Below are 13,030 nucleotides of genomic sequence, written 5' to 3' on the forward strand. Positions count from 1 at the left end.
GTATGTCTTCCGTCATGGGCGTGGGTGGTGGGTGGGTGGAATCTATGTGTCGAGTGGCTTCTGGGCCACAAGTGGTATCATGTTATGTCGTGCTCATCTTCTCCCCTCGAGTCGGGGTCCCCCGGTCACATCAGCCGCCGTCCGGCGCCAGCTCTATCCCACTGTCGCGAGCGGGTGACGGCTTTTCTGCGACCGGCTCCAACGTGATGGACGGAATCGTCTCCAGGCCATTCGCTTTGGGCGTGTCCTCTCGCCTGGCCAGGCCGCCGTCCTCATCCTCCTCGTCAGGTGGTGCGAGGACCTTGCCGCCTAGCTCAACATCAGACACCCTGACATGGTAAGCCAGCGCCTTCTGTCCCTCTTTAATGAGAACCTCTGTCCAATCCATGCAGCGCTTAATACTCTGGTTGATCTTCTGGCTGTCAATGAGGAGCTCCTGGTGTTTGGTGAGGTCGAGCTGCAGGCGCATCTCATCTCGTTTCCGCCTGGCCGCCATCTTGGCGTTGGGAGACATGGGCTCCGCCTGCGAGCCAGTCTCATCGTCCGTCGACAAGTCAGACTCGTGGAAAGAGTCTTGCGCCTCCGAATCGCTCTCCTCCTCACTCACATCGGACATTTCGATCGGGGGTTCGGTCAGGGCGGCGGAGGCGACACGGCTGGAGGGCGCCGACAAGCGACCAGCACGGGAGAGACGCCTGTATCGACGGATTTCGGCTGTTTGTTTCCGGAGCTGGCGCTCCAGAGTCCGGTTGATGGCTTCGAGTGATGCATTGGTAATCTCGAGATCTTGCACTTTACGCTCCCTTCGAGCATTGGCCACGAGCTCACTGATAGGATCACCAGAGGGAGTCGATTTTGTCGGGCTCGATACTTCGGGAGGGGTGTGTTCACTGCCCGAGACTTCATCTTCCTTCTCCAGCTCCCCGGCCGCCTGAAGTAACGAAGCCATTGACATTGCTGGGCGCACAAGGCCCGGACTCAGGGGCGGCGAAGCAACGGACGTGGCCTCGGGCGACTGTGGCGCCCGCGCAGGGTATTTCGGCAAGACGAGCTGGTCAGAAGTCGGCACGCTGCCCGTCCTCGAGTGTCCACGATGAAGGCGAGGCGGAGCTTGTGTAGCCGGTGTTTCTATGCTAACCCGCCTTTTCCCAACGGGGATCTCACCTGGAGCCAATGACGGAGGCGATGCCAGACCAGGTCTGATCGCAGGCCCAGGAGGCAACGCACTTCCTTGTAATGAAACGACAGATGGCGATGCCGTGGCCGGCTTGACCGGCGACATGGGTCTTGACATGGACGTGGGCGCAGGCCCTGGCGCCGAACTGCCAGTGCCGGGCCTTTGCCCCGCCATCCTCGAGCTCGTTGACACGGTCGACCCAGATGCCGACGTTGGCAGCGCTGGCCTCGAGGGCATATCGGGCGTCCCGTTTGCGTAGAAGAATTTGGTCGACGTGGGCTCAGGGGTTGATGCCAGCACTGGTGTGAAGATAGGACCGCCTGGCGGACTTGTTGTTCTCTTGGCCTCCGCTGAGGAGCCATTCGCATAGAAGAATGATGCGGCCTTTTGCAACACAGGGGCGGCTCGCTGCTGCTGCGGCGGCGGCGGTGGCTGCTGTTGAGCTTGACCAATGGACGACTGAGAGACAGGTCTTGAGGCATCGCTGGCGTAGAAGAACTTGTTATCTTGGTCGGTTTGAGCCTGGCCCCTGTTTCCGTCCACCATGGAGCCGTTTAATGGCGTCCTACTCCCAATGTGCTCCCATCCGTCCAAGCCCTTGTCTGGGTTCGGTGTTCCGCTCGGTGTGGAATTGGCGCTCTCGACGCGGACCTGCCTGGTTCCTGTACGCGGTGTGATGTTTGCCAGTCCAAGCGCTGGACCATCTTGTGCTCTTCGCCCGGATGGAAGAGGCGAGGTAGCAGCATGGGGCTGTTGTGAATACGGGTATTGTGCTCCAACACTGGAGGAGGGCTTCGGTGTTGTTGTGGCTACTTTCGCGGTGACGGGAGGGCGATTGGCGGCTCGGGCAGCAGCAGCACTGAGCTGTGGCTGCCGAGGCCTGTTGTCCGACATGGCGCGCGACAGCCTCGTCGTACTTGTTGTGATTGTAGTGGCCGTGTTGGGGGTATTGCTATTATTGTTGCTGTTCTTGGAGGTCAAGGATGTGGCATTTTGGTTGTTGTCCCTGGTGCGGAGCGCTTGACGTGACGATCGGTGAAAGGGCGGTGGCTTCAGGTATTCGCTCGGCCGTGGTTTACGAGTCGGCTTGGTCGCTGTCGGGTCTGCACAATTGCCGGGTGTGTTTGTGGAGGACCTTTCGAGGGATCGCATCCTCGATGGCCGTGGTGGTGGTGCCAGTGGTGGTGGTGGTGTTTGTGGTTTCAGAGGTCACGCTGCTGCCCGCCCCAATTCCAGTCCTCGATGATGTGGCTCGGCGCTGGAAATTAGGGGTATCAAGCTTGAAAAAAGCTGAGTGTCTACCGTAGCATGAATGAGTGTCATTGAGGAGAGCGAATACTGAAAAAAGAGTGCTTTAAGGATGCCCAGAATGCTCAAAATTACCGCGTACAGCTTCTGCCCTCACTCTCACAGGCTAAGGTACGAATTCACAGCAGAGCACAGCAGATGCGTTTCATGCAGTTCACTTTTTGTTTACATTGACGTGAGGAGACCTGTTAAGGTGCCTACCTTACGGACGGACATGGAGGTGCTGCCCCACCTGCTTGACGCCGCTGGCCCTTCGTCATTAGCGGTGAATCATGCGCTGTGCCCGCTGCCTGCAGGCTGCCCGCGATTCGTTCAGGGCCTGTCCTGGCTGTCCAGGCCCCGCCTGAACCCCCCAAGCTCCAACTGCTGCCCCTGGCCCTGCTATGCGGGGCGCACTCCCGTCTGCAGAGACACGCTTTCTGGGCCGGCATGCATTTTCACCCCGACGTGCCTCGACACATTTCATTCACGCACGTCTCCACGCCTGAAGACCAGCCTCGAACTCCCGTCATTGTTCCCTACGATGGGCGTCATCGGCGTTTCCTTGATCGTCTTCTCTTTTGTATATGTCCTCGCCTGCCCGACGAGTTGGCTTCCACGATGGATCGTGGATTTCAAGCGGGGTCTTGGAGGGGCGCCAGCCATCGCCGAGGGACCCTCGACATCTACAGCCAAGGCTGAACCTGGACGAGATGAAGATGCGAGGGATAGCACAGCGGCGTCGACTGCAAGAGACGAAGCCGGCTCTGTTGAGGAAATGGTCAACCGCAAGGCGCAAGGCTCGAGGGAGATGGGACCGCCTCCCAGGCCCTCGACTGCGCAACAACCACCCGCAATAAAAGCACCGTCTCTGCCCGAGTCGACAGACGAAGAAGAACAAACCACCCCCAAGGCCGCACCGGCGGAGTCCAAGGGACCAGTACCGACCTTCTCCTTGTCGGACGATGCACCATCCAAACCCTCTCGTGCGCCCTCAGCCTCAGCATGGGCCTCCACGATGCCCTCGTCTTCCTCTTCAGCCATGCCGCCTCCTCCACGTCCGAACCTTCAACCACCTCGCCTGCCTCAGTTCCCAGCTGCCAACTCGCCGCAGATTGCACGAGGTCCTGCCCCCAGCCGTGGCCCTCCTGCGGGTGGTCTCGCCCCTCCTTCTGGCGGTCTCGCCCCTCCACCGACGCTTGCCGCCAAACCGAACAAGCCGAGCAAAAAGGTCATGCTCCAACCGGGTCGGTCGCCGTTGGACTGGGCTCGCATCTCAGGACCCTCCTCTGATCTAAGAAACCTCCCACCGAACACGCCCTATCTACGTGTCACCCCTTCCATGCTGAAGGCGCAAAACGGTCGCAAGGGAACGGATGCTTGGATGGCGCTCAACGGCAAGGTGTACAACATCTCGCCCTACGTAGAGTACCACCCGGGCGGCAAAGGCGAGCTCATGCGCGGTGCTGGAAAGGACGGGACCAAATTGTATGGGGAAATTCATCCTTGGGTGAACTATGAGACGATGATGGCGGCCTGCCTGATAGGCTTATTGGTCGACGAGCCGGATGGCAAAAGGGGCAGTGAGATGGACGAGATGGATTGATGCCACTCATGTATATATATAGATACCCCATAGAGGCATGGCGTTTCAGAATTCAGTAATCATTCCGACCTCTTCAAGAGGCATAGCTTGCAACCATATCATGAGTGTTTTGTGCGCACTGGCCCTACTTGCGCCGTCTGCCGAATCTAAACTTGAGCTCATCGTCACTATCATCACTCTCGTCGGCCGCTGCTGCTCGGCGAGTCGGCCTGGCCCTCTTGGGGGCTTGCTCTGTCGCAGATTCCGACGTCGGGGCTGGGCGCTTGTTCAGCGTCGTTTGCCTCGTAGACGCCTGGCTGCCGACTCTTGTGCGGGAGGGCTGTGCGGATATCTCCGAAACAGCGGGCAGCTCCTCATCCTCGTCTTCGCTCTCGGACCCAATGACACGAGCCGCGCGACCCCTTAGCTGCGGTGGCGGAGGTGGTGGAGGAGCCTCCTCACGCGTTTCGACGCTTCGCTGGCTGCTTCTGTGCCGCTTCTGCGTCCCCTCGTCCTCCAGCCAAAAGTCATCGCCCACTCCGAATTCCTTGTTCTTCACTTCCTGCAGCTGGATCAGCTGCTTCACGGGTTGACGAGCCCCTGTAACCTCTCCGCGTTTGCGGAACTTTTTAAAGTTCTTCATGCCGTTCCATTTAGGATTCCATCGACCGTCGGCAACATCTTGCTCACGCGTGCGTGCCATGCCCGGACGCCTGATATCCATCTCTTCCACAATGTTGAGTCGGCGGATCTCGGCGAGGTCGACGTCGTCCGGCAGGTTTGCCAAATCTTCTTTCTCCCGACGAGCCCGCTCCTCCTCCATCTGGCGATGTTGATACAGTTGCGCCGAGATGTCGACCTCCTTTTTGATCTTAGTCTTGGGTTCTTGCGCCGCGGGGGTTTCAGACTCCGGCTCTGGATCTGGCACGGCGAAATCGTCACGCTCCGCCAGACGTTGCCGCTTAAAGCGCGCGGCAGCTGGTGCCATGCCCTCCATCAGATCATCCTGCGGGGCGTGTCTCTTCTGCGCTTTCGTAGACGCTGGCTGGTCTTGTTGCGAAAACTGCTGCGATACGAAGAGACCCTCTTCATCCGAAACTGGTATGCTGTCCTCCACCGGTGGCGGTGGTGGCGCCGCCGCCGCTGGGGCATCTGCCATGGTGGCGTCGTCACTGTCGTTGTCAAAGCCAACAAATCGTCGCTTGACAGGTCCACGCCGTCCTCTTCGGGGTGCCGGCTGTGCTGTTGCAGGCTCGACACTTTGCGACGCCTGTTCCCTGTACTCGCTCTGGCTTGACCGCTCCGATCGAGAGACCTGCGCTGAGCGTGACCCAGGAGCCCTGTCTTGGGTCGCAGTGCTGGATTCGATCTCCAATGGTCTTCGCAAAATGCTCGCATCCTTGATCAAGATAGCTTCCAGAAACTCGTTCTGGTCTATTGGCCGATGGTCCAGCAACAACGACACCGAGGTGAAAAAGTTGGCATACCACTGGACTTGGTCCCCTTTGGAAGGGATGTATCGCACCAAAACCACGCCCTTGCCCTCACTACCATCCTCGAACGACCCAAGCCCCTTTTCGCCGGCGACCTCTTCTACCCTACGAGCAAAGCTTTCGGGTTCTGTCTTCCCAGCCACGACCTCTTCCAGCAGAGTCTTGCCTCCTCCAGCATTGACCGCTGGCATCAGATTTTCATACTGCGATCTATCGTAGAAAATGAACGTGTATCCTTCAAAGACATCTGCTCTGCCAGTATCTGGGTAGTATATATCTGCTGTGTGTTGCTTCGGCTCGCCTCCGGGGGATGGTACATGTTCCTTTGCGTCTGGCCACTTGTCAAAGTTTTGCTCCAAAACACAAGTCTGGGTATCGTCTGGAGAGTAAGCCGCCTTGACCACTGCGTCAAGAAATGTTTCCGTCACAATGTACCGAGCATCGACCAGGGCTTGCAGTGCCTTGACAGTGTTCCGCTTCTTGGATACCACATGCGTCGTCCATTTGTGGTGGTATTCTGTGAGCAGCTTGATGTCTAGTTGCTCGAAACGGTCTTGCAGGGTTTCGATTGGGCCGCTTTGCAGTTCTTTCTTCGAGAACGAAAAGGTGAAGACAACAGGCTCCCACATGATCCTGCACTCGTCAGTTTCCCCCAAACGTGCTGGTCCAAGCAGGCCTACCGAAACTTTGTGGTGAATTTGCCCAGCATAATCTCAGCACAGCTGCCTTCAACAACGACCTTGTCATTCTTAATTAACCGGCCGTCCACTTCGGTGCCATGCTTCGTCTTGAGATCCTCAATCGTGATTTTTGAGCGAGCATTGAGATTGTGAGCGCTGCCGGCTGCCACGGGATCGACTTTGACGGTCATGTGTTTGCGGGATATGGTCTGATGTGCGATTGCAATCTGCCCATCTGCTGTAACATTAGACTCATGGCCTCTTCTTAGGACGTCACCACACACGTACATTCACCCGTGGTCCGGCCATAGAGGTACGTTCTCCCGGGCCGGAGCCATCGACGACCTGAATGTCGTCATCAGCTTTGAGCCCTTGCGCGAGGTGCTGGGTACTCAACATACCAAAATCAGGGTGGTCGCTCGATATGATCCACATACTGTATGCCAAATGGCACCCAAGTAGAGGTGACGCTGTGGAATTTCTGAGCTGTAGTCGCGAATAACGCGTTTGTCACGGTCACGGTGATGAGATGGTGGGTCCGTGCATCATCACGTTGTCACGTGCCGCACTTGAACAATGACCTGAACTGCCATCCAAAGTTCGACCAAAGCCTCATTCATCACTTACCTGTGGCACAAGAGGTGAAGCCTGTTGAGGAAAATGGGCTCGGAGGGCGAAATGGGATTAAGTGGTGCTCCAAATCCCATCTACATCCGCCACTTGAATTAAAATTGGCTCCTCATTCACTCTACCGCTGGAGCTGTGGTGCACTTCTCTCGAAACCATCAGCACATCATGGCTACCTCAACCTTCAAGGCCACCAACTACTCAGCCGGGGATCTCGTCGCGAGCTGCGGCGCCATTCTCTTCGACTCCCTAGGGCCTGCTTTTCAAGTTTGCCTCGTTCACTACAGACTTCAAGATGAGTGGCCACTTGCCAAAGGGCGTCGTAACTGCGGCGAGTCGAGACACGCAGCCGCTCTCCGAGAGCTAGAAGAGGAGACGGGCTACCGATGCCACCTCTTCCCAATGACCATGCCGACACGCCCTCCAGCCTCAGCTCAGCAAAGCAGCGTGCCCGATCAGCCACGTCTTTATCCCGATATAACTGAGCCTTTCATGGTGACCGTCAGAGAGGCAGATGGCAGAGCCCACGTCAAGATCATCTGGTGGTATATGCCGAGTTCGCGGACCGGGCCGCGGTTGGGGAGGGAGAAGAGGCGTTCACGTCACAGTTCTTCAACACTGACAATGCGATGCAAAAGTTGACATTTGCTGGTGACAGGCACATTTTGAAGAAGGCCATCAAGCTCACGGAGAAGCAGGCTTACGCACCCCGACTCCTGATGGTCGCCAAAAGCGAAGGGTCCACTGTGGATACAATTTAGGATCCGTTACTCCAGGGCACTATTACTCCACCATCGGCCAAATTGGCAAAAAGAACTCGCAGCTTGTGGACAAGCTGTAATGCACATGCATTGGGGCGAACCGGGATCGAACCGGTGACCTTTCGATGATGAGACTGAGGTGTACTTCAGTCGAACGCGCTCCCAACTACGCCATCACCCCCAGGAGATTGCAACCAGTCTTGATGCGATGGACGGGCTCACTCATGTCGCTCTCTATATACGCAGACGCGCAGGCACTCTCTGCTCGTAGTCCAAATCAAGCATGCCAGCAACCCCTAGAGTCGGGTTCAGTTTCGACATCTGACTCACGACCTGTTAGGCCAAGTGTGGTGTACCACGATTACGTCTAGATACCATTCTCTGTGCTATGCGATGCAGTCCGCAGATCACATCACCCCTTTCTCGTGTGCCTGGATTAGTGCTACAGCGTCCGGCACTTGAACCTGAGCCCGGCAATACGTTCTTCGAGAGAGGCTTCCCAAGCAAACCTGATCTTCAACACAGAGTCAGCGGGATCATGGTGGCTTTCCGAGTTGTGAGTTTGGTTAGCTTTGGAGAGGATGCGGGTGCGAATAGGATACCAAGAAGCAACAAAGGCCTTCAGTGTGGCAACATGCCACGAATGGCTTGGGGTCGAACATGCACTGCGTCGTCATCGCGATGGGATTGACAAATACCTGATAGTAAGGTAGGTAGTACCTATTACCGACTACCACGTTAGCTTGGGTGTGTACGAGCGTTCGACTTGCCAAGAATGACGGACAGCAAGAGCGCTGTAGAAGTCGCATTTGACCATAAGATCCAGATATATGGCAAGACGGAAGGATCAAAGCAGCGCCTTTCCAAATTGGGCAGACTAGAAGTTCAGGCCATTGCTCGTCCAAATCTAGCCTTGCTCTCAGCTTTCGCCTGATTCTGACCTTGCTCTCATTTTCGCTCAAATCTGAGCTTGCTCTCAGATTTCAGAAGATGAAAAACACAAGCTTGTTTCTGTTCTTTTGCGTTCTGCTTCTGGCCCGAGCACCACACGGAATATACATGCACCTATCTCAGGCCTGCGATCTCTACTTACTCTGGATCAGGCACACATCAAACTCAAGGTTCCTTGCAACATCCACAACGAAGCTGTAACATCAAGTATCAACAACATCTTCCGTTCATGGTGCGGAATCCATCGCCATGATGAGCTCAAGCCAGACGCCGACGACATCTGATCCCGGCATCGACCCCGAGCGACTATTTGAGTCAGTAGCCTTTCACCAATCCAGGGCATCATGCTACTTGCCTACTGTCTTCTTCCAGTCCTCGCGTACCCCTTTCTACCCTCGACTGAGCGGCACAAACCGACTCATTGGAGCAGCTGGCTGAGTAGATCACCGCTGCTCGGTGTTCTATTGCATTATTTGCTCGTCAAGGCAACATCTGGCCGCGAATCGCCAGTTGCTTCTTCGAGATCTCCAGGTTGTTGGAAGTCTCGCTATCGCTGATCGTGGCGCTTTTGGCCACGGTAGGTGTGGCATACTCTCACTCCGAAGACCAAAATGGTCTATATGTGCGGTGCAGTCTGGAAGGACTGGCGTTTACGGTAGTTTCCATGGTCAAGCTATGGGCTGCCGCTCCAGTCGTTGTCTGGATCGATGGGAGCATGGACATGGATACCGCCCTATCCCAACCGATCTGTCTGCTGGTCTTCGCGTTGCTCATATACACAACTATCCTGGAGACAGGGGTTTGAACATGGGTGAAGGGCCATGCACAACTGTTTGTGAAGAGAGACTATCCACCCTGGCGCTGGATCGCACGGCAAACCGACACCAAAGACAAACCTGCGAAAAAGGCAGTGTGGCGCAGCTGGCTGGTCTGGCTAGTCCCAATTTGCAGCAACGGCTTGTTTATTGCAGTCATCGCTTTCCGAGGGATTCCGAAAAACCTTTGTATTCCGCGCAAGGTTTACTCCAGGTCTGAGAAGTGAGCCACCCCAGAGGATCGCCGGGAATGAGATAGGTCAAGAACGGGCCAAGACCCGCCCCAAGGCATTAGTCGATGAAAATGCATGATCGAGGGCGCATGAAATTTTCTCTTATTGATCACGTTCGGGCGGAAGAGCGTAAAGTGTTGGTGGGGACGGGAAGCAAGCAGTAGCACGATAGGTCTAGTCCAAAGCTGAGAGCAAGCCATCCTCAATGGCCAGACACATACTAATCTGTCCGACAATGATAATCCATCTTCTCAAAATTACAGGGACCGTTTAGAGCAAGTGATTCCTCGCAGAGTCGGGTGGGGGACAGTGTCGTTCGGGGGTCCCTCAAGAAGAGCGTCGCTAAGTTCAGACGCTACATCTTCAGTACCCTCAGCATCTCCAATCGATTTGATCTCTTGCAGAGACGCTAGCTTTGCCTATAAGTCGCCGTCGAACGGGTCAAAGAAAGAAACCAGACTCACCTGCTCGAGCTCTTGCACATGTCCACCGCCCAGCAGCTGACTTTTGCCCAGCGAGGCTGCAACTTGCTTCTCAACAGGTGTGTTCATGAATTTTACCACGCCACAAACGGCCATCATGATGCAGAGAATGAGACAAATTGAAATGTCCCGGTGTGGAAAGGTCGGCACCCGCTGGCTGGCCAGGGTTGATGACACCGGCAAGGGGAGGGTGGAAGACATAGCTCCAGTAGACAGGATGGCCTTAAGAGTGCAAAGTGAAATCAAGAAGGCCCAGAAAGCGTCAAGAATTTTATCCAAAGATTGGTGAGTGTGATATTATCGAAGCAGAAGAGTGTAATACAAGCATGGAAGGAAGACGAAAGCGCGAGGTTATCATTGACATGTCAGTCGATGGAGAAGGAGACGGCCACATCATGATTCAATCTGACGTGCTTTCCGCTTCTACGTCCTCTTCGAGTGCTCGGGCGGGACATGCGTGGTGGAAGTATTTGGAAGAACGTAACTTTTATCTACCTTAGAACCCCTGAAAATGCAGTCGCTTCGTAGCTTCATTCCTTTCGTGTCCACCCATAAAATCCCACATGTTGGGTCCAAAGACATGATATCCGCTCTCGCTCGAGAAGAAAAAAATTAAGACATTTAGAACTGAACAGCATTTGGTAAACATGCCACCTAATCAAACACCAAAGGTAAGGTAAGAACAATCTGCGCCCCGGAAGGCGAAAGCAGACTCCAGAACAGTCTCATCAAAACTGGCGCAAGAAACGGCTGCCGTTCTCGTCTCATGTAAAGCATTGACTCTTAGGAGAGAAACTGATGAGTTGACCGCCATTGCGACGAGCTTGCTCATGGCCCCTGCAATGTGTGCGCCGTAACCGCGGACGGCACGATCTCTTGCCCCGTGTGCGCTTGCCGGACACACCAAGCCAGCAAGCCTCGATATTCCGAGTCCTGGCCTAGTGCCTCGTCAATGGACGAGACGGCCGCTTCGGGCCACCCTCTCGCCCACCAGATGCCGTCCATGTTGGTCTTGCATACCGACCAATGCGCTAGCAATATCAAGGCGAACGGGTCTCTGGCTGCCAGCAGCCCGACGAACTCCTTCTTGACCATGGCGAACCACACGCACAAGACGTGAAAGTTGCGCTGGGACGTTGATATGAGAGAGAACGTTCGGATAAGCTTGGCGGCGGCGTGGTGCAACACGATGCGCCGCGTCCTCTCGGTATCCGTGGAGGCGGGAGGGAGCGCGTTCATGGCGCCAATGCAGCAGTGGACGGACGCTTCAGCCTCAGCCCAGGGCACGTCGTCGCCAGGTGATTTTGGAACGCCGTTGGCCGTCGAGGGCGAAGAGGAGCACTCGGACAAGGAAGAGGACGATTTTCCTGAAGACGTTGGCGATTCAGACTTAACGCGGGTTGTCATGGCTGTGTGACCATTGTACAAGAAGATGTGGTTTGCTCCCTGGAACAGGCCTGCGACCTGGGCCAGCAGGTCGATGCGGTCAAAAGCCGTGCGTCGCGTAGGATCTGCCGCTGGAAGCGCAAGTTGGCAAGCTACCAAGACCACGGACGCGGCCAGTAGAGGCTCTGCCGTAGTTGGGGTGATGCCAGCCTGGATCGCTGGCAGAAACAAGGCCAATGCCTGCGCATTGTGTGACAGGGCAGTGTGCAGCCATGAACCTTCAGATGGCGATCCAGAATTTCTGCGTGGGAGAAGGAGTCCAGAGGGGTCGCTCGTGGTGTGTGTAGCTTGTTGGGAGGCCAGATGCAGTGCCGAGAAGGAGAGCACGACGTGGCGCACATAGGGCGCGGAGGCATTGTGCGTGTGGCTTAGTATAGCCTTGTTCAGCGTGTTGAAGTGCTCCGATTCGAGTATAGGTCCTAGATTGGGCGTAGATTGTGTCTTGGCATAGTGATGTAACAAGAATGCGTCGGTTGGATTCGACGGGTGTGGTGGTGGTATCTGTGTCAAGGGCACCGTGTGCGCAGCTGAGCTCGGATTCTGAAGCTGATGGACCTCGGGGTGGGAAGGCAGTGATGAACTGGCCACGGGCGTTAATGGCTCCGTCTTGACATGAAACCTTTTGACAAGAGGTGTTTGGGGCGTGATCTTTGTTGAAGATGTAATAAAGGCACTGGGGGCAGCCATTGATGCAGCGGCCCCCATGGCGGCTACGGTTGTTTTGGAAGGTCTGTACACTGACCTTTGGTGTCGAGGTGCCTGGATAGGATGGTGCTGTGCATGTGACATGGGAGCTTGCTGAGTTCGGGTGTACGGATCTTGTTGTTGAAAAGGATTGTACGCAGTCATCAAGTGACGATACGTACAGTCCGAGCCCCCTTTACTGCAGCGTGTGCACTTGGGCTGCAACTGGTCGCACTGCAACTGTTAGTTGTGAACATTGTCAGTTCTCTTGCCAGCAGTCACCTTGACGCGCTTTGACTTGCACTGTAGACACCCATGGTGGGAGTTTGTGTGAGGCCGACGAGATGGCATGCTCAGTGAAAGATTCACCGGTATTTCAACTTCGTCTGCTGTGAAGATCCCTAGGGCATGTTGGTCTTCGAAGGTGAGTGACCCAACGACAAAAGGGGCCAGGTACTGCCATTGTCAGTCGTGGGTTCTTGTAGATTTATAGACAGCCTTCTGCAGGGCTCGGACAATCTACATTGTCCCGCCGCCAGACGTACGAACCTGGTGCGTATACTGGACAAATGATGCCAATGAAAGTTGGAATGACCAAACGCTCGAGCAGCGTGTAAGATATGTCACAATTGGGAGTTGACACTGAGTAGAGGAAAGATTGAAGGCTTTGGCTCGTTCAGCAAGGAGAACATCGCATATATACGATGCAGTCGTTCATGGTTAGCACCATGGCGCAGCGGCAAGTCCTGGACGATCCCTGGCTGACGTGCAGTACCGAAGAATAGAAGCATGAGACAACATGGTATTCC

General features: G+C 55.5%; 5 protein-coding genes across 5 annotated transcripts; 2 read left to right on the plus strand and 3 right to left on the minus strand.

Annotated features, from left to right (window-relative positions):
• Nucleotides 1-130: 130 nt before the first annotated feature.
• Nucleotides 131-2,329, minus strand: J7T54_008391 (uncharacterized protein; the record flags this gene model as incomplete). Its single annotated transcript, XM_051505425.1, has 3 exons — nucleotides 131-1,070; nucleotides 1,165-1,456; nucleotides 1,507-2,329. The coding sequence occupies 3 exons, from the start codon at nucleotides 2,327-2,329 to the stop codon at nucleotides 131-133; spliced, it is 2,055 nt and encodes a 684-aa protein (XP_051363161.1).
• A 679-nt stretch (nucleotides 2,330-3,008) lies between these two features.
• On the plus strand, nucleotides 3,009-4,070 carry J7T54_008392 (Cytochrome b5 reductase-like protein; the record flags this gene model as incomplete). The annotated part of the gene is made up of 1 exon (XM_051505426.1): nucleotides 3,009-4,070. One exon carries the CDS (start codon nucleotides 3,009-3,011, stop codon nucleotides 4,068-4,070), a length of 1,062 nt encoding a protein of 353 aa, XP_051363162.1.
• A 124-nt stretch (nucleotides 4,071-4,194) lies between these two features.
• J7T54_008393 (uncharacterized protein) lies at nucleotides 4,195-6,413 on the minus strand (the record flags this gene model as incomplete). The annotated part of the gene is made up of 2 exons (XM_051505427.1): nucleotides 4,195-6,175; nucleotides 6,223-6,413. 2 exons carry the CDS (start codon nucleotides 6,411-6,413, stop codon nucleotides 4,195-4,197), a joined length of 2,172 nt encoding a protein of 723 aa, XP_051363163.1.
• Nucleotides 6,414-7,017: 604 nt separating this feature from the next.
• Nucleotides 7,018-7,610, plus strand: J7T54_008394 (uncharacterized protein; the record flags this gene model as incomplete). Its single annotated transcript, XM_051505428.1, has 2 exons — nucleotides 7,018-7,312; nucleotides 7,384-7,610. The coding sequence occupies 2 exons, from the start codon at nucleotides 7,018-7,020 to the stop codon at nucleotides 7,608-7,610; spliced, it is 522 nt and encodes a 173-aa protein (XP_051363164.1).
• Nucleotides 7,611-10,919: 3,309 nt separating this feature from the next.
• On the minus strand, nucleotides 10,920-12,319 carry J7T54_008395 (uncharacterized protein; the record flags this gene model as incomplete). Its single annotated transcript, XM_051505429.1, has 2 exons — nucleotides 10,920-11,956; nucleotides 12,280-12,319. The coding sequence occupies 2 exons, from the start codon at nucleotides 12,317-12,319 to the stop codon at nucleotides 10,920-10,922; spliced, it is 1,077 nt and encodes a 358-aa protein (XP_051363165.1).
• Between the last annotated feature and the right edge of the window lie 711 nt (nucleotides 12,320-13,030).

This window comes from Emericellopsis cladophorae (assembly GCF_022114955.1).
Source record: "Emericellopsis cladophorae strain MUM 19.33 chromosome Unknown NODE_14_length_400046_cov_116_985211, whole genome shotgun sequence".
In the NCBI taxonomy this organism is placed as follows: domain Eukaryota; kingdom Fungi; phylum Ascomycota; class Sordariomycetes; order Hypocreales; family Bionectriaceae; genus Emericellopsis; species Emericellopsis cladophorae.